The sequence below is a fragment of the Gambusia affinis genome, linkage group LG05 (genome assembly GCF_019740435.1).
Source record: "Gambusia affinis linkage group LG05, SWU_Gaff_1.0, whole genome shotgun sequence".
Classification (NCBI taxonomy): domain Eukaryota; kingdom Metazoa; phylum Chordata; class Actinopteri; order Cyprinodontiformes; family Poeciliidae; genus Gambusia; species Gambusia affinis.
In genome coordinates, this window is record NC_057872.1 from 425,370 (window position 1) to 449,858 (window position 24,489).

Sequence of the window (24,489 nt, forward strand, 5' to 3'; positions counted from 1 at the left end):
AGTCTCCAGAGACACAGGTTGCAGACCCCTGATCTGGAAGATGGAACCTGTGATCCTATCTCCATACAGCAGCTCAAAGTGCAGCACTCTAAGTTTTAATTCATTGTTAAAGTAAAATTATGAAGAGTAAAAAAAATCAAAACTAAACACATTTATTTAGTATAATTTCTATGACATCCTTATTGAGCACTGCCTAGAACCGCCTGTGGGCTGCAGGTCTGTCTGGTGCATGAATAATACATTAAATGACCACTGAAAATAAAACACACAGAAAGCATTAACAAACCTTTTTAAAGTAGAGATATCTATGTATTTACTGTTAATCGATTAGCCCTGCGACAGACTGGCGACCTGTCCAGGTGACCCCGTGACCCCGCCTCTCGCCCGGAACGTAGCTGGAGAGGAACCAGCAACCCTCCTGACCCCGTTAGGGACAAAGGATGAACAGAAAATGGATGGATGGATGTTAATCTATTATTATGACTTGTTCTTTAAATAGCCATTTATATGATTTTGACTGATACTATTCTATATTAAATAATAGTAATAAGCAAATAATTAAACCATGATGATCTACTAAAAGCATAATAAGAAACAGAATCAATCACAGCTAAATGTTCTGTACCATTTTGGCCTGAGGAGATGATTGAGGGATGAAGAGAAGCTGATGTCTGGTTCTTTAGGTTCTGACGGCTCTGCGATGTTTCTCTGCTGATCCATTCTGTCTGATTGCTGGGTTTCAGACACGTGACCCGGATGACGCATGAAATTCAGATGGGGGTCAGGAAGTGGATTTCTCTGGTTCAAAACGGAGCAAAATGGATCACAGGGAGTAGGCTAATGCCCTAAATGGGCTGGGACAGACGAGGTATCTTGGAAAAAAATACACATATATTTAGGATATGATCCATATTGTCTTAGTAAAAACGACTTGTTGGAGTTGGGTACCCAGGCAGGTCAGTACATCACAGGGCCACACTGGAACTTCAGAGTCTTCGCTAAACCTAACATGCATGTTTAACTGTGACAGCATTGTGCAGAAAAGCCACACATTCCAGCCAGGAATTCAACCATCACACATTGAATCTGAGGGGGCTGTGCTTTTCACCACAGCAAGGTAAAGTTGTAAGTTTGTCATAAAAAGCTTTTTTTGTTTGTTTGTTTCTCTTAAATCATTCCATATCCATCCATCCATCCATCCATTTTCTATTCACCCTTTGTCCCTAACGGGGTCAGGAGGGTTGCTGGTTCCTCTCCAGCTGCGTCCCGGGCGAGAGGCGGGGTCACCCTGGACAGGTCGCCAGTCTGTCGCAGGGCAACACAGAGACATACAGGACACACAACCACGCACACACACACACACACCTAGGGGTAATTTAGAGAGACCAGTTAACCTGACAGTCATGTTTTTGGACTGTGGGAGGAAGCCGGAGAACCCGGAGAGAACCCACCATGCACAGGGAGAACATGCAAACTCCATGCAGAAAGACCCCGGGCCGGGAATCGAACCCAGGACCTTCTTGCTGCAAGGCAACAGCTCTACCAACTGCACCACTGTGCAGCCCCATTCCATATCCATGATCATGAATTTATGTGGTGATAAAATCAATCTGGGTTTAAAAATCAAAGACTTCCTAGTCAGCTGTGAGAACAGAAAGGGTTCATTCATAGTGATGACATGCTGTCAACAGACAAAACATGGACAAATTGGGTGTGGGGAATGTATACGTCACCCCTCTACACAAACTTATTGCACTTTTTTGTTGTTGCAGTTTGTGATGAGTCTTGTCTATTTGAGATTATCCAGCCTTATGTTTGGCCTCAATGTGAAGTCCAAATGAAAGCATTTCATGGTACAATAGTGCAGTTTGGTCTGAAAGCCATGAAAGAGGCCAATTAAAAAACATATAACAAATGACCCAAAAATCTTTCCTGTAGTGTGGAGACACTGTCTCCTCTGTGACATGGGAAGCAGCTGCCTGTTTCAGACTCTCTCATTTCAGAGCATTTCAGTTCCTCTTTTTAAAGAATGTCTTTGTCTCAAGTATAACCTGCTGTTGTGTTCAATATAATCAGCCAATGTGACAGTGTGGTTCTAATATACATTTTCTTACTGGTTCAAAACCCAGAAACACATCCAAGTTCTGCTGCTGAATACAGAGAATCTTTTCAAAATGAATGTTTCAAAAATGTGGTACACCCAAAAATATCAAGATCTATTCCAACTGAGTTCCTGAAATGTAAGAGGGCTGTAATATCTTTATTGAAACAAGTCTTTAAAATTCACACAAGAAAACATATCAAGGTATTCAGTTAATCTCAAAGCAGTCACTGTCAGAATAATAGGAAACTGTGACAGTTTAAATGAATATAAAGGCTATAAATGACTTGTAGTTAAGTGTTAACAGAACTCTAATGTTTGATCTGGGTTTTTGATGGTGATGTCCTTCAACACTAATTTAGTGAAACATCTAAAAGATCTGTTAGAATATTTTTGAAAATATTCCAGTGGAGGAGTTGCATGATGAGGTTGTGGGTTATGGCAGCGGTGAAGAGCTCTGAACCCGTCAACATTACTGTAAAATTAAACTGCTTATATCTTGTCCTAGCATATTACTCGACATCGGTGATCATCTGAAGTGAAGCTGTTGGATAATATGGCAGCTAGTCAGAAAAAACAACAAGGTGTACAAACGTGTGTCTACCAAATGTTGCTGCTGGAGAAGCAACGTTGCAAACTCTGCTAGCCAAGAAGAAGCCCAGAAAACAGATTTTAATGGCTATTATTAATGCTCTCTTCACTGAGATTGCCAAGATTGGGACGACAATAAATGTGTTGAACAGCTTTGGGAACAAATGGATGACCAAGAAAACGGGGCTTGTCAAAAGAACATCAGACTGGTAGGACCAAAAGAGGGAAAAGAGACTGGATGTGCTTTGTCTGAATATGTGCAGAAAATATTTTCACATGGACTGGAGCTGATGGGAATCGAATATGCAATTGAACAATGCCGCCAGAGCCCCGGGCTTCACCCTGGTCCTAATCAACCTCCATGATTCAGAGGTGAGGCTTCTCCAATACACAGCTCGAGAAAAAATCCTACTGGCTACAGACAAAAAGAAGGGGGAGGACTGCAGGGTGTCGTTTTTTAAGGATATGACCCAGGATCGCTCTGCAAAGCATAAACTGTTCTTCCTGATAATTAAAGAACTGTAGCAACACAAGGTGAAGCACATACTGGCCCATCCAGCGACGCTGTGGTTCACATGGACGGGACAGCGGTTGAGCTTTACTGATGCGCAGGAGGTGGAAACCTTCGTCCAAGAGAGTATTAGGAATGTGGAGGACAGCGTTGAACCAAAGGGATAAATGGAGCGAGTAGAAAAGAGGAGAAATTATTCTATCTGACCGGGGTGCTGTCTGGACATCGTCTGGAAGAAGAGGCATAGTCTTCAGAACCAGATAAGATCAGACTTTACTGCCAGTAGGACTTTTACACCGCTGTTTAGAATGGTGTTATTTTTTTGTTATTGTTAAACTGTTTTGAAAAAAATGTTTTTATAGTGTGGGGAAAAAGTTGTATTTAGAAGTGCACCTTGTACAAGATATAAATGTATATTTCACAGTAGTCTTGTTTTTTATTTAGATAAAAATGGGTAGATGGTCTGTTAATATTGTAACCTTGAATATTAATGGTTGCAGTATGCTAATTAAAAGGAAAGAAGACCTCAGTTACCTGAAGTCCATAACATTAATATGGCTTTTATACAAGAAACATTTTGGAAATGAGGTAGAAGCTTTTAACGTGAGTGGGTTGGGAAAGTGTTTCATAATTCTGTATCCAGCAAAAATCAACTTAATTTTGCGTTATTGCAAGAGTACACAGACCTGCTGGACGGGTGATATGCCTCCATATAAATAGGGTGAAGGTTACAATATGCAACATTTATGCCCCGATTAGGGAAGATCCAAATTTTAGTACTAATGTTATTAATAACCTAGATAATTTTGATGGTCAGATTGTGATGGGAGGAGATCTTAATCAGATTCTAGATGAGTACAGATAGGAGTGGAGCCAAGGCATATTCTAATACTAGAAGTAACTCTGCACCAGTGCTTTTAAAGGAGGAAATCTAAATAAAAAAAAAGACTTCTGGATTGATTATTTTTAAATTTCCGAGTCAAATGTAAATTTAGTTGTGAACTGCGAGATAGTCATGATAACCCTAACTCAGTGTTTCCCAACCCTGGTCCTCAAGGCCCGCTGTCTTGCATGTTTCAGAGCTTTCCCTGCTTTAATGTCCCTGATTCAACTGATTGCAGTTCAACAAACGCCTGTTAATCAGTCATCGATTGAAATCAAAGAAATACCTAAAACATGCAGGTATTTCTGCATGTTGAGCAGAAATGGTGAGCCTGGAGGACCAGGGTTGATTAAAAACAGTTGAGGCAGATGGAGATGAAACTCCAATATACTGCAGGATGGCCAATTTGTGGCAACATTAAAATATAAAATAGGTTTTTTTTTCTCTACATGATCATATTGGTACTCAAATCGATTGGGTACTGTGTGGGATGCTTTAAAGGCTTTTGTTGGATGTTTGGTACAGTTCAAAAGAGTAAAAGAAGACAGAAAAAAATACTGAATCTGGAGAAACAGATAAGTGATTTGGAAAAAACAATTGGTGGAAAACTATGAGGAGAGTAGGTTTACAAAAATATGCCAATTAAAATTTAATCTTCATGAAATGTACAATAAAAAGGTGGCGTACTCCTCGTGCAGGCTTAAAACAAATTATGAAAATGGAAAAAAAATGGGAGTTATTGGCTGGACAACTTAAGCAATTAAAAAGGACAATAAACGGATGACGTCTTCTGAAACTGATATACTATTTAAAATGTTTTATGAGGAATTTTAAACGTATCTAGTGCTGAGAGTCCTTTTTTGACAAAATGACCATACCAAAAATCATCCAAGAAGAAAAAAATAGACTAGAGACATCTGAAGTTAGAAAACCTATTACCAGTATGTAAACTGCAAAATCAGCTGGTGTTGATGGCTTTACAGCTGAATGCTCTCATAAATTTGTGGATATACTTATTCCAGTTCTAACTGAAGTATATCTGGAGGCTCTTCAATATGGCACACTCCCTGAAAGTTTTAACCCCTCTATAATAAAACTTCTACCAAAAATTGAAAAATATTTGATGGATCCAGTTAACCACAGACCTATAAGTTTGATAAATGTGGACTATAAAGTGTTGTCAAATGTTCTAGCCACCAGATTAGGTGTTGCCACGGATTGTTCATAAAGTTCAGGTGGGGTTTATTAAGCATCGATCATCAGCTAATGACATGAGAAGACTGTTGCACCTTTTGTGGGAAAATGAAAAGATCAAGAATCCTTCAGTTGGTGTGACAGTGCTGTTCATCAAAGCTGTCAACGTCACCGGAATCATTACTGTCCTCTTTCGAAGCTGTAGCCATAACAACAGACTAATTTTGTTGATCTACTGTGTTTAAAGTCTAGGGATAAATATGCAAATATCAGACCACTACTGTATCCACTATTGAGTAGCTTCAAAAATCTTTAGCGTGTCAGGATGCTAACCCTAAACCTACTGTCTCAAAAAGTCTGACTGGAGACCCTGAGGATGGATGGTGGTGCTAGATTACAACTAGGTGCTTGGGGATAAATCGGTTTTATTTATTAATTGAATGTGATGTTATTTAAGATTTGAATGTTTGAAAAATCAGGATTTTTTTTTTCTTCTGTGAACTCCTTGGGCTTCCATAGTTCAGTGATATCGGTCTGGCCAGGGCCTGACATCTTGTTTTACTGCTTGTATTTATGTGAACTTTAACTTCAGGTCAACTCCCGAATGGATGATTGAAATAAAAGCAAGTTTTTGAAAGTATTTTCTGTCTTCTGTAAGTTTTTAAGAAAAACAGAAAAAAGTAGAACCAAAAAAGCAAATGAAAATCAGATTTGGTATGAGAAAATGAGATCTAATTTTGAGGCCATACTACTTGAGCCAGTCCACTCAGTCTGACTGAAGGAGCAATTTTCCACACAGACTGCAGTTGCCACAAAACATTTCTGCAGCAGGTTTCTCTTGGCAATGTTCAGGGAAAGGAGAAATATTGTAATTGCTGTTCTTCTGGTTGCTATTGGTCTTCAGTGCCTCCTTTGTTATTCCATTTAAGATGACTAAAAAGACAGCTTTTAAGATTTTTCTCTCTCACCTCAATGCACCTGATTGAAGACACAATTGACATGACACTCGTGTCAAATTCACCCATGTGGAACTGTAACTCCAGTAAAACCAACCTCTAGCAAACAAACAGGGCGGTAATGCTGGCGGTAATGCTGGCGGTAATGCTGGCGGTAGAGATGCTCGCGCCGTTAGTCTTCACATTTAGTCAGGCATTTTTGACCCATCAGCCAACATTAAGGCCACGAAGATGGGAATAAAAACTTCAGATGAAGTACATCAAGTCCATGAAGGAGAAGAATTCTTGGCTAATGTTCTATTTAGATCTTAATTAAGTTTAGGTAAAATTAGAAATAACTGTAGAATCTGCTTTGTGTTTACTTTTTCTATCCGATTAATATTAACCCTCTTCTAAACCTTCAACCTGTATGATTGAACCAATCCCAACAAAATTGTTAAAGATGGTGTAGTGACTTGTCCAAAAACAACTCAAAATTCTTCTTTTCTTATGTACAATTCTCAAAACCAGAAAAACATGTATGTCGTCTTTCTCCATAGTAACAGCTTTGTTGAAATATAATTGGTAAATAGTTAAACTGCTCACATGACCTCTGTCTTTGCTGAACAGCTATTTGTAATGCAGAGCAACTTATTCTGCAATAAATTAGCCTGTTTTCAGAATTTCCTTTATTCCTTTGGAGGACAGATCCTGCCAAAATTGACAATAAAAATACTCTGTGGATGGCTTCATCAAATAATTATTGTGACAAATATTGCATCCAAAATTAATAAATAAGGACTTTCCAGACCTAGACCTTGGGTCTCGATGTAGACTTGCAGTGAATGCCGTCTCACCAGGCTCTCTTCCACTCCTTCTCCCTTTGTCACTTCACCACCTGGAAAAAGTCAAAAGCAAAGAGAACACAAGGAAAAGAAAGAAATCTGGAGATGTAGGAGAAAACATGAGGGAAGAAAATACAAACAGAAAATATTAGAGAGAAAAAAAACAGACCAATATATGATTAGAAATGGTAACAGTTAAAAAATAAAAAATAATAAAATTAAATGTGGCTAATTAAAAATATTGTGTTAAACACAGAAAATGAAAAGATCAGTAAATTAATAAAACAATAAGATCTGAAATAAATAATGATAAAGTGAAGTGAATAAGTTTGAAGAAGACAAACAAATATTACTTTGTCACACTGTATAAGATGATAAGTTTGCAAATTTTGCCAGTACCAGTTGTCCATACATTTCATGTCCACATTGCATAAGTAGCTAAAACTTTCACATCTATGAATGTGGGGATGAATGAGTGAATGGTTGTCTGAATTTGTCTCCCATTTTCTTTTCACCGCTGCTGAATGAGGAGCAGCATCTGACCTGCAGAGCAAAGTTGATATTTTAGCATCTTTTTCATCTATTTTAGGTTCATTTTTTTTCAAACGGAGCAGCTGGTTTCAGCTCTGCTGTTGAGTCCAGGGATTCCCAAACGTTTCCATTCCACGTCCAGCCAAACAGCATTAGCTTCTACAATGCTACAAAATATGCAAAGAAACATTCATTTTAGAACTTTTTCCCTCATTATATGTACTATTCAGTAATTATTATTATAAACTCCAACACACCCACACCTGCTCCTGGGAGCCTATCCCCCCAGTTGTGCAGAAGCTGCATTGTCTCCCTGTCTCAGTGCATCCATTTGAAAGCCGTCCATAGCTAAGCCCCATGCTACCTCACCAACATGTTCTACCGTCCGTCACACTCTTTCTCCCAGCCTCCGCTCCTCTGATGCCAACATCCTGTCTCCATCACTAAGAGCCGAGCACTGGACCTGGGTGACAGGGCTTTCTCCATAGTTGCTTTCTCTCCCCCCAAACACATCAATGACTGAATAGACCTATCAACATTCAAGTAATATCGCAAAACAAATTTTTCAGAATAACTCTTAATTTATGATTGATGTCCTGTTATGATTTTCATGTGATTTTAATATCCAGTGATGTGTATTATTGTTTTTTCCTTTTTTGATCTTGTTTGATGTACTTAAGTACATCACTATGTACATCATTATGTACCAGCACTTTGTATTGCCTTGTTGCTGAAAATGTGCTATAGAAATAAAATTACCTTTACCTTTAAGTGTTCTGTTTGTAATTTTGCTTTATTACTATAAAATGTCTTTGAGTTTTAGAAAGTACTATATAAATGAATTATTATTATTAATGACTCAATGGAGAACTTTCTATTGTCATCACATGTTCATTTAGGAGAAGGAGTTCCATCAAAGTCAGTGCAGTTGGCTGAGCTCGCTTAGATAAAAACTTTATCAATTGACATATAAACTGAACTTGACTAGTATTTTCATAACTAGGATCAAAATGGAAGCATGTCATGGAATATGTCAATATGATTGTATTAAACTGACTGTACACATGGACACAACTATTGGTACTCCTCTGTTAATGAACAAAAAGCCCCCACTGGTCACTTGGTTGCATCGAAACTGACAAGTAATTAAAGTAACATACTAAATTAAATGTAATGAAAGTTGAATAAAAATCAGACATTGCAGCAGACAGTGAGTCTTCCATACCTGGCCACAGATATTCTGGTCCAGTCCTGTTGGACAAATTGCTCCAGATGTTTCAGCTCCTTCTATGGAGGTTCTACAAGATTTAGATCAGGTCTCATAGAAGACCAGTCCAGAATAGTTCAGTGTTTTGCTGTCAGCCATTCTTTTGTGTTTTTAGTTGTGTGTTTTATGTGGTTATCTTGTTGGAAGATCCACGACCTGCCACTGAGAGCAAACTTTCTGACTCCAGGCAGCACATTTCTCTCCATAATGCATTCATAGACTTGAGATCTCATTGTACCCTGTACTGCAAAGCCGCGCCAGAGCATAACTGAGCCTTCTCTGTGTTTCACAGTGAGGACAGTGTTCTTCTCTTGATCTGCTTCATTTTTGCGTCTGTGAACATAGAGCTGATGTGCCTTGCCAAGAAGCTCCAGTTTTCTCTGATCTGTCTGATGGACATGTTCCCAGAAGACTTGTGGTTTGTCAACATGTATTGTGGAAAATTTTACCCTCACTTTTTTGTGCCTTGTTTTCCTCCTTGGTCATCTCCCATGACGTTTAATTTGGCTCAAACAGTGATGGAAAACCTGATGTGTGTGATCTTACTCTAACGTACCTAGACCTTGGAGTTCACCTTTAATTTCTTTGAAAGTTGTTCTGGACTCCATTCATTTTATCCTTCTCATCAGTTTTCCTCTCACAACCAGGGAGGTTAGCAACAGTCTAGTGGCCCTGTAACTTCTGAATAATCTCTGCAGCTGTAGTCAGAAGAGCATCAAGCTGCTCGGAGACACTTTGATATTCATTACCTTTAACTTTCTGCTCTGATTATCTTTTTATCTTTTCTTTAGGCCTGTTTCAGTCATTTTTCTTTCGCTTGATTTCTCTTTTAATTTATTTATTTATTCTTTATTTTTGTTAGTTTTCATTTCTTTCAGTGACCACTGTGGGTTTTTCAGTCATTAACAGAGGGGTAGCAATAATTTTGTCCATGTGTGTTATTTTTCTGTACATGAACTGCATCAAATGTTTGTTGTGAATAAGCTCTACAAATAAACAGAATTGAACTGAACTATCAATATGTTGATGTGCAAAACATTTTACAGTATTGTTTACAACTGTAAATATGTTTCAGTAAAAGTGTAAAATAATGCAAACCATCTTCACTGTACTGCATGCCATCTCTTCTCTATTTTGCAAAAAAGCCTAAATAGAGCCGGCCACACACAGTGCCTAGCAGGCCAGTGATTTGGCATTTTAAACTGTATGCTTAATATTGTTATTTTCTGTTCCTCTAAAACATTGTGAATGTTTTATTGACTAGCTCTATGAACCAATCTGAATGGGAGCTTTTACCCAGACCAAGTCCTGCCAGTTTCACCAAAACCCCCAAAGTTTCCTTCTTTTTGTTGATCTTTATTTTTTAAGTCAGAAGACAATGTTTAATTGTTGGCAGCATTATCTCAGCCCATGCCCTCCTTCAGGAAGGTACCGCAGGTAAACAGAACAGCAGAGCAGGTGTAGCTTTTATGGAGAGAGCCAGTCTTAGGTTCTTGCTGGACGGGGCCTGCTGAAGGACCACCAGGACAGTCTGATCTCATTGGTCCGGTACCAATACTATGCCATGCAGGCAAAACTTTGAGAATTGATACAGAATGCCCCTGCAATGCAATTTCAACATCCAAAATGGCGGACTGGTCTCAGGCAATTACTGCTACAGACTCTAGCTCCAACAAGAAATAGATTTTAAATGTGCAGTAAAGGTATTCTTGCTTTCCAATGTCATTGCTGGGGATATTTGGCTGCTTAAATGTGTTTTGTTATAATTTGCTGAATACAGAGCAAAATTCAGAGTATTTAATCATTCTCAGTAGAGTGAAACAAGAATAATTTCAACACTTTACTTCTGAAAACAGTTTTTTACGACAGCTTCCTCTGTGAACATTGCCATATTTCCAATGGCAACTTTTTGTTGTATGATGGTTTTATCAAAAAATACACATTAAAATGTATTAACATTAAATTTAATGCTATTATTCAGCCAACTAAAGGTATGATTACATACCTATTACTCAAAAAGAGCCATCTCTGCTTATGAATGGCTATAGAAACAAAAATGGAATAAATTCATAAGGATCACTAACATCAGTTTTCTTCCCCTGTACCATGAGAAGAAAAGATTTGTTTAAAATCATATCTCTAAAGAAAATAAGAACCAAATACCTCTTTTTCACTCTTTCAAAAAATTAAAGAAATTCAAAATGATGTAAAAATTCTTTCCTGTAATAAGTTTTGGCAAAAGACATTCAAAATAAATATCAATTCTTGTGTGTTTTGAGACAGCTCATCTTTTTAATGTTTTTACGAAGATTTTCAAAACTAGATCTTGTACAAGAAATTTAATCCACTTCTAAGTTTTGATAGAATGAAATTATTTAATACCTCTGGCTAAACACTGTCAGTCTGCGTGACTCTTTTCTCAGTTTATCATGTCAAACATTTTTTGTTACCGTTTGCCTTCTTGTGTATTTTCTTGGAATTTTCAATAAAGACAAAATAGATTGCCTTAATTCTGCCCTTCAACTCAAAACGTCACATGCAGAGAGGAATTGTGGGTAATACGCTTTGCTGAGGTTTGCCTGGAAGCGTTTTTGAATACATTTGGTTTGTTTATTTATTTGTTTTAATATTACAACAATTATTTTAAAAAATATATTTTTATGTCTTGTTGGTGTGAGCGTGTTGGCTCACAGAAAAGATGACGTTTCTTATTGTTTTGTTTACAAGTCACAATTTGGGTAACGGAGGTTTGAACAAAATACTAAAAATAGTTAAATAAAACAAGTAACAAAAAAAAAAAAAAGAAAACCCACAGCCATGTTGGGGGGCTACGATCTGAAACTCCTAGGGCTTTGTTGTGTTTATGTTCTGTATCTTACTCAGATATTTTCAGTTCATTTTTAAGAGCAGTGATTGAGAAGGAGCATTTTGCATATCGACATTTATGAATATATTTTGTTGCAATAATTAAAACATTGATTAGAAAATCCAAATTCCAACACTGGACACAATCACACTGATAAAATAAAATAAGACAATATATTTTTTAATGAGGACTACCTTATTTAAAGAGAAACTCACTCCAACGACTTTTCTGGGAAGCAAAAAGGCTAAATAATCCACGTCTTTTATGCTAATATTGTTGGCCATCGCGTCTACGTCAAACCACGCCCACACTCGCTCGAGGAAAGTCCATCCTGATTGGATGAATCCTGTGGCCGCGTACTGGCCCTTAGGGGGCGTGGCTGGACGCCTGTCAATCATTCGGAGCCGTGACAGACCTTACCACAGGGGCCGCTTTTCATTGGCTGATGCCCATTCTACGTAGTAGCGCCGCTACAAAGTGCGTGGCCGTCTCACAAACACAAATGCTGCTGGGGTTTCAAACTCCAGTCCTCAAGGGCCGCAGTCCTACAGTTTTTAGATGAGCCACAGGTACAAAACACTGGAATGAAACGGCTTAATTACCTCCACCTTGTGTAGACCAGTTCTCCAGAGCCTTAGTGACCTAATTATTCTATTCAGGTGTGATGCAGCAGAGGCACATCTAAAAACTGCAGGACTGCGGCCCTCGAGGACTGGAGTTTGAGACCCCTGGTACAGCATAATGGCAGCACTGATACAACTTCTACACTTTGAAGCCTGTCTGCTACACAGACTTACGTTAGCTAAACAGATCAATATTCAATGTGTACTGTATCTGACACTAAATACACTAAAGATTTTATTTTAGCAGAAAGGGCTTTGGGCTAAACTGTTCCTCGTGTTAGCCACTTTAGCACCAAGTACAGCGAGTCAATCAACCATCGCTGTGTTCAGGGAAGCGCTGATTAATAATCCAGAAATAAATATCAAGCCTGGAAACTTGATTTCTTAACGGACTGAATGTTGTTTTTAACGTAATCTTTGCTGGTCTTGGGGCGCAGGCGGTTGCCACGGTAACAGTTGTGCTTAAACTACAGAGAGAGAGGGAGTAAAAAGGTAGAGTGGTTTTGAGTTGATCACCTGTTCGGGTTATTTTACCTTTGTTTACATTTGCTGTTGCTCATTACAGCCGCTGTAGTTTCTAAACGTTGGACTAATTATCTCGTTCCTTTGTGAATTTACGTCATTCACAACAAACATCAAGTAGAACAAATATATTTCATAAACTTTTAACAAACAAATGGCTTCTACCGCGATAATTCTGTGAAATTAAATGAATTATATTCCAACTTCAGAAGATTTTCCTTTACCTTTCCAGAGCTCTTTGGTTCCTCCTATCAGTCTGTAGCTTCTCAAATTGAGGTCAAAGTTCAGATCTACCATAACTGACTGACACCTGCTGGCCTCAGGTTTTCAACCAGCTTGTGACTGAGAAACCAGTAACCTCCTCTCAGGTGATGACAGGAACTTGTTAGTTCCTCTGTCCATTGCAGTAGCTGATATATTGTGAAAATCTGGTAGAAATGATGCTGGAGGCTTTGTTTGTGAGACTTGCGGTCACGTGGGTCGGTTGTGGGCGGAGCTTGGTAATATTGCTAATATTTATGCTAATATTGCTGGCCATCGTCAAACCACGCCCAGGGTCTTTGGACCCTTTCCAAAGACCCTTTCCAAAGGGTCTTTCCAAAGTTAGCCCTTTGGAAAGACCCCGGGATTTTCCACAGGCGGTTTGACTCCAGGTTTGTTGAAAATTTAACAAAATGTGATGCATTATTTATAAAATGCATTTATTTTTTGGTAGTAATTTTTAAGTTGTTTATTTTAACAGCTTCATTGTAATTGTCAGGGAGAGATTAGCCCTACTAGCTGACTTATACAAGACGTATACTGAAGATGACTGTAGAAATTAAATACTTTGCTCATTCTTTTAGGCTCAGAACATTCCACTCACATCTTAAGACTATTAATTGCTTTCTAGTCCAAATTTAATTGAATGCTTTCTAATACGATATTTCAGGTATTCCTATTTAAGAATTTGTGTTTCAATTAAATTGTCATTTGCTGTACTTAGAACATGTTCCTTAATAAATTGATAAAATTCAAAATTTGTAATAAGTTTTGAATGAAATTCCCAGTTATTAGGTTTATTACTCCTGTTTTAGTTTTTAATTGATAATGCAGTGATCAATTAGAAAACTGTTCAATTTAAAAGGCAGTTTGCTGTCCTTGTTTCTTTAACACACTCTAGGATTGCACCAGATAACAGCCAATAATCAATACATGATCTACTTTGATCATTAGGTTTGTGCCTGGTGAACTGTTTGACTCCATTGTGTAAGATTCTCCAAACATCTGTCAATTTTATGTTATTAACAAATTCCTCAAGAATAGGATTTAGAGTTACTTTTATCAACATCAATCCATCCAATCATCTGGAGCCAAGTTGGAATCCCCTCCAGCTACAACATGATCCGTAGGGACATTAGCAATGAGCTCCATGATAACTGTTATTTCTATTGTATTGATCATTAGTATACCAATAAATGTTTAGCAAAATTACTGGAACATTATCAACTTCCAAAACACACAAACTACCTAATGTCAAGCCTTATCTGCTTTTTCACTCATAATCTTACCGGGTCCTCTGTAAAAGCAGATGGCGACCCCAGAATATCGATTTGTCCCATGACTGCGACCAGAACTTCACGTCAGACGCATCAGTTTGAGTTTCCTGTAAAAAGGTTTAGGGTGCTTGTTGTCCTTTAGAAAACAAAAAAACTGCTTTCCATTTAAATGAGTCCTCTTGTGTTAAAAGCAATAGAAAGAAAATTCAGTTTTTAGCTGAAAAAAGAACACATGAATTATGAGGTTTAGGAATCTATATAAATTTCTTAAAATTATGACTATATAAATTTCTTACAGATCTAAAAGTTGCTAAAAATTAATATATATATATATACAATATATATATATATATATATATATATATATATATATATTGATATCTAATAATGCCAGTGATGCCTTTAATCCTATACTAGAAATATTCCTCAGAGAGTCTGGTCCATATTGAGATGACAGCATCACACAGTTGCTGCAGATTTGTCAGCTGTACATCCATGATACAAATTTTCCCGTTCCACCACATCCCAAAGGTTCTCTACTGGATTGAGATCTGGTGACTGTGGAGGTCATTTGAGTTCAGTGAACTCATTGTTGTGTTCAAGAAACCAGTTGGAGATTATTACTCAGGTAGACTGTGGTGTTGACACGATGTTCAATTGGTACTAATGGACCCAAAGTGTGCCAAGAAAATATCCCCCACACCACTGCACCACCACCAGCAGCCTGAACCGTTGATACAAGGCAGGATGGATCCATGCTGTTGACGCCAAATTCTGACCCTACCATCTGAATGTCACAGCAGAAATCAAGACTCATCAGAACAGGCAACTTTTTTCCAATCCTCTATTGTCCAATTTTGGTGAGTCTGTGTGAATTGTAGCCTCAGTTTCCTGTTCTTAGCTGACAGTAGAGGCACCTGGTGTGGTTTTCTGCTGCTGTAGCTCGTCTGGCTCAAGGGTCACCATGTTGTGAGTTTAGTGGTTATTTGAGTTACTGTTGCCGTTCTATCAGATAGGCATGTTCCTCCTGTCTGTACGTCGCCAATAAAATGGTTAAAAAACTTTTAATATATTAACTGATTTTTCATAATTTATCTTATCTATATAATGCACAGTGCTTGTTGTCACCAACTCTGTAACGTGATTTGTGTGCTGAGGAGCGATCAGAAACGACAGAGAACAAATTCGAGGAGAGGCATGTGGTTCATGGCAGGGGGCGCTCATGATTTCAGACATTGTGACTCCGTGTCTACAGAGTAAGAGACAGCGAGCTAGCCATACAGTAAAGGGAAGCTAAACACAAGTCTACGTGTAGCTTAGCTGATACAGAGAGAGAGAGAAAAGGTGGTTTGAGTTGTACTTCAACGGGTTTTCTCTTTACTGTGCAGCACAGCACTAAATTAATAATAAATATATTTCCAAATTTCATTGAGTTAACGGAATTATTCTACCATGGCAGCGCGTCTATAGATGGCATGTGTGAAAGTATAGTCTTTTTGCCCTTCAATTTTGTCCGCATGCGCAAACCTTATGTAAACAATAACATGGAGGGGGTCTTATAATTTGGACTAAGTCACCAGCTCTGGGAACACTTAACATGTTCAATATAATTTTACTTTTTGTAAGTATATGTTTGAGTAAAATGAACATTGTTCTTTTATTCAGTGAACTATTGACAATGAGTCTGAAATTCCAAGCAAAATGTTGTATTTATTTGCAGAAAATAATATATATATATATATATATATATATATATATATATATATATATATATATATATATATATATATATATATATATATATATATATATATATGCATTGTGTGTGTATGTGTGTTAGTAAAGTACAATTGTACCTCCTAATTTTTTAAGGTAACTTTATCCTGGCATTATAACTGTCACCATCAATAGGCCAGTCTTTTTTTAATTCCTTTTGCCTGCGTCATTCTTTGCTCTTGCTTTCGGCTCTGTGGCACCACCAAGTGCTGAGAAAGAGAAGGTTATCTCCGTGTGTGAAGTGTTCCTCCACTTCTTGCTGAAAGCACCCTGCAGTAGTTGCATGGTAATTCTGCTCCTCTATCTTTCCTCTGCATCATGTTTACCTAGCAACAAGCATCACCCGCGGCTGGCCATTCTATTGGTCATTTGAAAACGCAAGGGGGACCAATGGCAGGGCTGTTGCCATGGTACAGTGTGTAGTTGCCGGGTGGAATTTTGCTGCAAGGCACGTGAGTCTCAGAGTCTGCTTGCCTCCTCCGACTGGGGTTGTAATCTCCACTGTCTGGCCATTACTACGATTGAACGTGATTTAATAGAAGCCAATCAGTAAATCCATGAAGGGAAATGCTGATTTTTATTCAGTATTTGAGCCATAGTGTAATATTAAAATATTCCACAAAACATGGCTAAGATATCAAAATATGTTTTGTATTTTTTAGTAGAGAAAGCCAAAACAAGTCATAATAAGGAAATTAAATATTTTATTAAATTAGTATAAAGAGCTACTGTGACAGATAATATATTCTTTAAAAAACACAGCTCCCAAAATCTGGTAAGACAGAAAGTGTTTAAAGATAAATAGCTTAAACTGCTGCTGATTGTGTTGAAGGTTTAATGACTGGAGGAGCCTCTGCACTGGGCAGCACTGCACTGTGGGTTGCAGCTCCTGGAAGCCTTTTCAGGTTAATTTGTTTAATTATGCAAAACTCCATTTACATTTCAATCTAAATTTATATTTGTCTCTTTCAGTCTGTTACAGTTGGTATTTAATTGACATTAAAGTTTTGTGGTTTCTTTGAAAGCTGTTTTCTGAATAACAGCTGCAGTGTTTACCTATTTTGGGGAAAACTCCTCTATAGTTTCCTGTGAATCTTCTATCATCAGTAACACACATGCATGTAGAAAAAAATAAATATTTGCTGGGAGTCCATTTATGGAGTCTAATGGAAATGTGAAACAGTGTGGTTATTTAAATGTTTCTTCTCATTTCACTGAAACAGAGTGTGAATCTGACTGAGTGGACCTGACTGCTCTCTCCTTTGGCCAGCCAGCATTCCTGGTGAATGTTATTCTGTTGGAAAACTCCCCTATCCAAAAGTGGAATGACACTATCAAAAATAATGAGCTATACTTTTTTTGTAGAATGTCAACCCCAAACATGCACTTTATGTTGAGATTAATACATCAGGCAAATATCCCTTATTATTGAACTTTATATAAATGAATGTAAGACAAAAACAAAAAGTAGACTGCTGACATAAAATATAAACGTGGAACATAGTGAACATTGTTTCATGTCAAGACTTGGTCTAGGCTGCAAACCATCTCCTGTCTAAATTTGGTGGATATGAAGAGCCTCTTCTGAATGTGTTTCCTACCTTTACAGGAAACTGTACGTGTTAGGGCTTCTTGTTCCAGTTTTTTTTTTTTTTTTTTTAATCTCTGCGAGAGTTGTTCTCTGTCCTGTTCTTTGAACACAGGACAACTTTATGTTTGCTAAGATCCTCATTTAACCATCATACTGTTATCTGTAAATGCGGTACTTAAACTGATTTATTAAATACTTCTCATTCATATTTACTAATGTATTACAAAGAAAAATACACATTATATCAAGTATAAATATAAAAAAAATATCCATTGATGCAGGCTTAATCAAAAACCATACAAAGATTAATGACTAATCTTAGTCATTAAGACTAAGATTAATAGTCTTATTCAGTAAGACTATTGTTTTCATAGTCTTAATGACTTTGAATTGGAGCTATCAATTCCAAAAATGATAGGTCCAAAAATCTATCATTTATGGAATTTTATTTAAAATACAAATATATAGCTTTAAATATTGACCCACTGTTAACTGGTAGAGTGGGGTGCTGTGAAAACAATTCTTTCAATCTACTCAATTACATTACATTCAATCTATATAATAATTAAGAAGAGTTGAGTGCAAAATAAAAGCAGTAAAAAAGCTTTATCTGAGCTAAATGCTTCTTTGGTGTCATTGATTGAATTATTTTTCACAGTAGAGTATGATAAGAAATAAATTAACTTAATAAATTTGTTGATCAACAGCACATTCCTGAGAAAAACAAGCCTGGTTCTCACTGTCAGGTATTTGTTTGAGCGCATACTGAGTTGCAGTTGAGGGTGAGTGTTCCTTTAAGGAGTTGTCAGCTGGTTTATGACACCGCTGAGCTGTTCCCAGGCAGCATTGTGCCTGATTTAGATGGAATGCTCGGATAGCAACAGTAACAACTAGCTTTGGCTGGTTGGCGAGGAGAAGTCAAACATCTGAGCTGTAGAGTCACTCAGGAGCATGTGCTTGAGGAAGCTTTTTTCCCTGCTCTCTCCCACTCGCTGGCTCAATCTCCAGCCCCACCCGCTCTGTCTCCACGTCCTTCTTTCCATTTCTACCTAACATCTTCAAACTATTTCCGCGTCGCTCCTGACTCGCGCCGTTAAAACAGACATGGAGAACTGAGCTAAGAGCTCCTCCCACAAACCTTGCCATTACCCAATTACAGTAAGGGATGGGACTGTTTTCAGCCAATTGGGCAGGAGTTGCCTTACCGCCGGGTAGCAACAGGGCCATGGGAGGATGCGTGGTGATTGAAGGTAGAGGCTGTATCTAACCGAGTACATGGAAGTTTAAAGTCCTTTGAAAAACTACACAAAGTGAAACGCTGTTGGTCACGTGGACGCAACAATTTATTTTGCTTGACTGTTTTGGCTAGCATTGGTCCTTTTGAGAAGGATTAACATAAAAACGCCAGTCTCAGTAACATACATGTGTTTGCAAGAGGGGGGTGGAGGGTTCAGGTTACAGAAGCATTCATACACAGCAGGCAACAACGCATTTGCAATTCAAAACTTTTTAATGTGTCTATTTTAAACAAAGAGAAAACTCTCCTGACTACAGCAATACAGAACATTCAGACCAAATCATCCTTTGCAGACTCTAACCGAGTACTGAGACGATTTGATGATTGTTTAGAGTGTAAGGAAAGAGGTCGTCTATGCATGCTGCTTGTATATAAAGTTCCAGTATATTTATCCTGCTGTTACTATAAATGGAGAGAACGGGAGAGGTTTGCTTGGAGCGGACTACTACAGCCAGATGGGGCCTTACCTCCCCTTAGCTTCGGTGTCCATGTCGCTTCATTTCCTCCGATTAGCATTAGTATTCAGTTTTGTGTGATAATTTTGTTAATATCGTTACTTTTTCTTTGGTGTCCGTGCTCGTCGATGTGACATGAGTGTTCAGTGAAGCTGCTTCAAGTAGCGGCGCTCCGACCCCTGCTGCGGCCAGTGGTTCAGTCCGTTTGCAGGGTGGGGGAGCCGGATGGCAGAGGAGCACAGATTCCGACTACAGCGGAGCAGGGTATGGGAAACGGGCGAGAAGCATGACTCCAAATCGCCCCTGTGATGGTTTCCACCTCGAGGGAATAAAGTAACCGCCTCCGGTTCGGAGAAACACAGACATGTGCGGGCACTAAGTGCGAGGAAGACCGCGGGTTTTGACAGGAGGAGGCCCGTAAAGAGGCTCTCTGACGCGCTGGACTGAAAGCTCAGGAAGTCCGGATTTGGTTTCTTTTGTCCCCCTTAAGGCAGCTCTGACATTTCTTTGTGAATTTACATGCGCGTGATTACCTCAAATCGTGAGTTTCTTGTGGATTTGTGTGATCTTTCTTCTTCTTCTTGTTTTTTTTTTTTATTTTATTTTTTTGGTGAACTGAAAATAGCGGTGGAGTTTAGCGGCACAGCGCAGCGGAACATTATGGCACAAACCAGTATTCTAGAATTCAACTTTTGATTCCCGATCTCTGGTCGGCTCATCTATCCAGGAATAGGAGTACTGTGTGCGACACGTCTTTCGTGAGGATCGTGACAGTGGAAGTCGGGAGAACTTTTCGACGTTTTCTGCATCAGCAACAAGTTGCCTCGGTTTGCTTTGTTTACATGTGTTTATGCAACCGTCGTTCACAGCAACCTTCTGTGCAGTTTTGGAGACTACATTATTTCTGGGTTTTGGCGCAGAGTTTGACTGTGAATGAGATCTGAGTGAACACGCACGCACACGAAGCTCTCTTGAAGCGGGATTTGTGGAAGCAGCACCGCAGGGCTGTTTGGGTCAGCGGATTAATCCAATCGGTAACCGCTCTGTCCAGTGACTAGTCTCCCAGAAAGTCCCAGTAATCAGAGCTATTTTTAGGGTAAGGGATGGGGTAAAAGCAGGCAGCAGGAAACCTGACTCCCCCTTACCCTTTTCTCTTCCAAAAGATATTGCACTTGCTCGCTCAGCCCGTCTGGCAAAATGCAGGGCAAGCCTGGATAGCACTAGCCGAACCTAAAGCAAGTCAATGTCTTAAAAGAAAAAAAAAAAAAAAACCCTGAAAGAATATATTCCAAATTTCTACCATTGGTCTGTTTTTCTGTGGAAACCTAGTGACCATGTAGCCTTGGTAATTTGAGAGTTCTAGGAAAGTTTTATTCTGTAGCCTAAGGCTTCACGGACACATAATGCCTCCTCTGGATTGAAACAGAAATAAAGTTAAAGAACTATGCTGTGTGCTAACCTGGACTAAGCGAACATATCAGAAGCAACTAAAGACTATGCCTTTATCCCTTGTTTGGTCTAACTCTTAATCACGCTAGAATAGCAGAACTTTGTTTTCCTGACTACCTGATAGACACCAGCGATCTGGAAGCTCCAGCCTGCAGACAGAATGCATGAAACTGCCGACTCCACCACAAAAAGCTAAACCTGTAAGCCAAATATTTTATTTCCTTATAGTTCCCAAATCCACAGAGAAACAATATATATGTAGAGTGAGAGATCTATATCTATAGTGTAAATCCACATAAAACAGAGATTACATCCTTTATATTTTTACTTCAGAGAGACAAGCTGCCTGTACACCTGTTGGTTGCCTTAGAAATAAGTCACAAGCAAACTGGGAGAGGAGAAAAACAAGCCAGAGAAGAAGGTGCCTTTGGACTGGTTGGACAGTTTCCCACCATTTCAAACTTGAGATGTTTAGTTGGATGTGAAGTGTTGAAGTGAACTCTGGGATTGGAAGACTGATTCTGCCCTCCAAGTCCTGCCTGCCTGCCTGTCTGTCTGTCTGTCTGTCAGAGCATTTCCACTGACAGTATTTCTCATCTGGATTGAACATTCGCCAAGATTTCCCATGGTTGTCACGTCATCATCAGTGGACGACAAGACTGTACCTTCATGCAGGATGGTCCAATCAGAGCCTTGGATCACCTCTACTCTGCTTCGTAAGAACAAAAGTTAGTACACACACAAGTAACACACACTGCGTGACTGACACCATATTCATTCTGTGTCATCATGCCGGGGTTTCTTTGAATCTCGCCTTGTTACTGAGAAACTGTTCTTTTTCTGAGCATAGGCTGGATAGAGTGAATGTGTGGCTGTCGCAGTGTGTGTATGTAATATGTGTGACTGAGGGGGCATCAGCAGGCCTTTAATGTGTGTGTGTCTTTTAATATTGCAAGAAAGTTGACCCCTTAAGGTCAAACAAGTTAGCTTTGCACATTGTGCATATTGATCAGGTATATCTGGATCTGTGTGTGTTTGGTGTTTGGGAAGTCTACTAAGTAATGCAGTTAGTGAGTGGATGTGTGTGACTATGCTTCCTTGCTTGGTCACCTTTTAATTATTTGTGGATATTATAAATCTGTCACAAGAAATGTTCATATCAACGGAATTTAACCATCAGAAAGGACAAGTATGTTGAGGTGGTGTAAACATGACATGGATGTCTGAATCTTCTCCATTTAAAGCATACTGTACAACCACACATTACACCAATAGTCTTTCTGCTGAGCAGATTTGAATCTTGTAAATAATCAAAGAATCGGACAGTTTTAAAGAACCACAGAGAGACACAATGTAAGGCTCGTAACACTTCAGTAAATATTCTTAAAGAAGTGTCCACCAGTCTGTGTTACGTCTCACAAACATTAATGAGGCGCTGCCTACACAGCATGCTGTGGTAATGATCACACCTTCAACAGGTGATGAGCTCTGGTCCTGACACGGGCTGTACAACCTTTAAGGTTTTACCAGGCTTTAGAAAAAGAAAGAATTTCAGCTCCCCTGCAGAAACATAAACATAACTGGGTCAAGTTTAATACTATCTTATGGAATAATGAGGAGCAATTTTTTATTTATTTATTTTTTTGTGTAAAAACTGTGAAGCAGGTCCAACATATCTGGTCTGTCTTTAGCAGAAATCAATCCATTAACATTAACAGAGAATTCCAGAAAGTGTGTGACATATTAAAGAGCAAAGGCAGCAGCTGCTGCAGCACTGCCTGCTTGTGTGTAGAGATGAGACATTGTATCATCCTCCACTTCCTCTCTCATCTGAGCATTGAGTTGATCACTGGAGGATACAGACAACAACTTGCTGAGGGTAGCACTCGAAAAGTCTGCTTGTTTTTAGAGCAATGAATGTGATGCAGAGTCGAATGCTGTTCGAAATCCCACGGTTCCTTCTGGTAGGACTCGCCCCTCTGATTCTGTAACCCTGCTGCATGATTGGCCATGTGGAGTCTGTTTGGGAAGTGATGGTGATGCAGCTCTGAAGTGGGAGGTGTTTAGTTAAAAGAGATGTCAGAGGTGTGCTGGTTTTTTCATGGTGTTGAAACAGTAGGGAAGTATAAATATATATCAGTTATCAGCAATAACTATGTTAATATTGGATATCAATACCATAACAAATGTTCCTACTGGTGCATCACGAGACATGATATAAAGCAGAATGGAGTGGATGGAGCCGTCTGCTGACTCCTCACTAGCCAGGTTTCTCTAGTGAAAGAAGTTCACACATGGCTGGTTCTTCTTCAGTTTTCTCTTCATGTGCAGAGATTAGTTTACAGGCAGTTTTTTTTATGGTTTTAGGTCAAACTCTAGGTTTAGAGATTTGACCTAAACTCTCTAAACCTGCTCCTCTGGTTGGGTTTCCAGCATAGATTAGCAAGGAGTCAAACCCAGGTAGGAACTGAAGCAGCTTTGTTCAACACTGAACCTGAAGTACCGTCTGTCAGCTGCTGATCCTGCTCTGTAGCGATGGCTCCACCGGTGTTCATGGCCATGATCTCACAGTAATGATGGACTTGTTCTTTGGTACTTCATGTTCACTGAAGCAGTTTTTCTTATGTTCATTTTCTTCTCTCTTTAGTTAAGGTCACGTCTATGGAAGTAAATATGTGCCATCAGAATTTGAATAAAAAATACCTCTGAAATTTGAATGTTGTATATTAGTGCTTACTTTTTCAGTATTAAAATAAATTCAGAATATATTTTTAACCTAAAAAAAATTCAATGTCATTATTTTTGCAGTAAAAAAAATTCGGTGTAATTTTTTTTACATGGTTGCAATTTTCAGTTATTAAAAAAATTCACATTCCTATTTCAAAGTGATCAAATTTTCAATATACATATTTTTCACAGTTTAAATTTTCAGTGTTAAAAAATTCAGCATATAAAAAAATTCAACTTTTCAAAATTCAAATGCAATATTTTCGTTGTCCTCCAATTCAACTTGCTCAAATTCGCCGTCTCAAATTCAGCGTCTAAAAATTCGCTGTCACAAATTCAGCGTCTAAAATTAAGCTGTAAAATGGCCAAAGGTTACTTCAGGTCACAGACATTAGCAATGGATGTCCGATTCCAACATCCACCTAATCACGTGACACAACCGTCATATTGAAGAAATACCAGCATCACCCAGGCTGGCGACCATGGGTGACATAAACCCAACGGTGAGTTTAATGCTTTCATATTTCTATAGTATATTTTATTTTGTGCATGAAGTTTGATACATTATCTTAAAGCCTGATTTAAAACACGGGTTGGGCCGTTGTTAATCTTACAAATTGTAGATTTATTTGTGTTTTATATAGTTTCTATAATTTTAATGAGAGAAGAGCACAGTAGGATTGCCATCCCTTTAAGTAAAATACGGAATCGCCCGTAACGAGACGCGATTTGTTCGGTAATTCTGTATCTCCGACAGTAACGCCTATCACAAGCATATAAACATATA

The 24,489-nt window shown here is 38.6% G+C and overlaps 1 protein-coding gene across 5 annotated transcripts in view; it reads left to right on the forward strand.

Moving 5' to 3' along the window:
* The window catches only part of dyrk1b (dual-specificity tyrosine-(Y)-phosphorylation regulated kinase 1B), a 72,845-nt gene that overhangs the window by 3,522 nt on the left and 44,834 nt on the right, over positions 1 to 24,489 (forward strand). The window contains exons 1-2 of one of the 5 annotated variants that reach the window (XM_044116226.1): positions 19,006 to 19,024; positions 21,594 to 21,703. The exons of 1 other annotated variant lie outside the window; for it this stretch is intronic. In XM_044116226.1, the coding sequence (XP_043972161.1) occupies positions 21,601 to 21,703 (103 nt within the window). In that variant the 5' untranslated portion in view covers positions 19,006 to 19,024; positions 21,594 to 21,600. Of the gene's footprint in view, positions 1 to 18,702; positions 19,025 to 19,072; positions 21,176 to 21,308; positions 21,704 to 24,489 lie in introns of those variants that run through there. 3 more of the 5 variants (XM_044116224.1, XM_044116225.1, XM_044116227.1) reach the window with 3 other exon arrangements.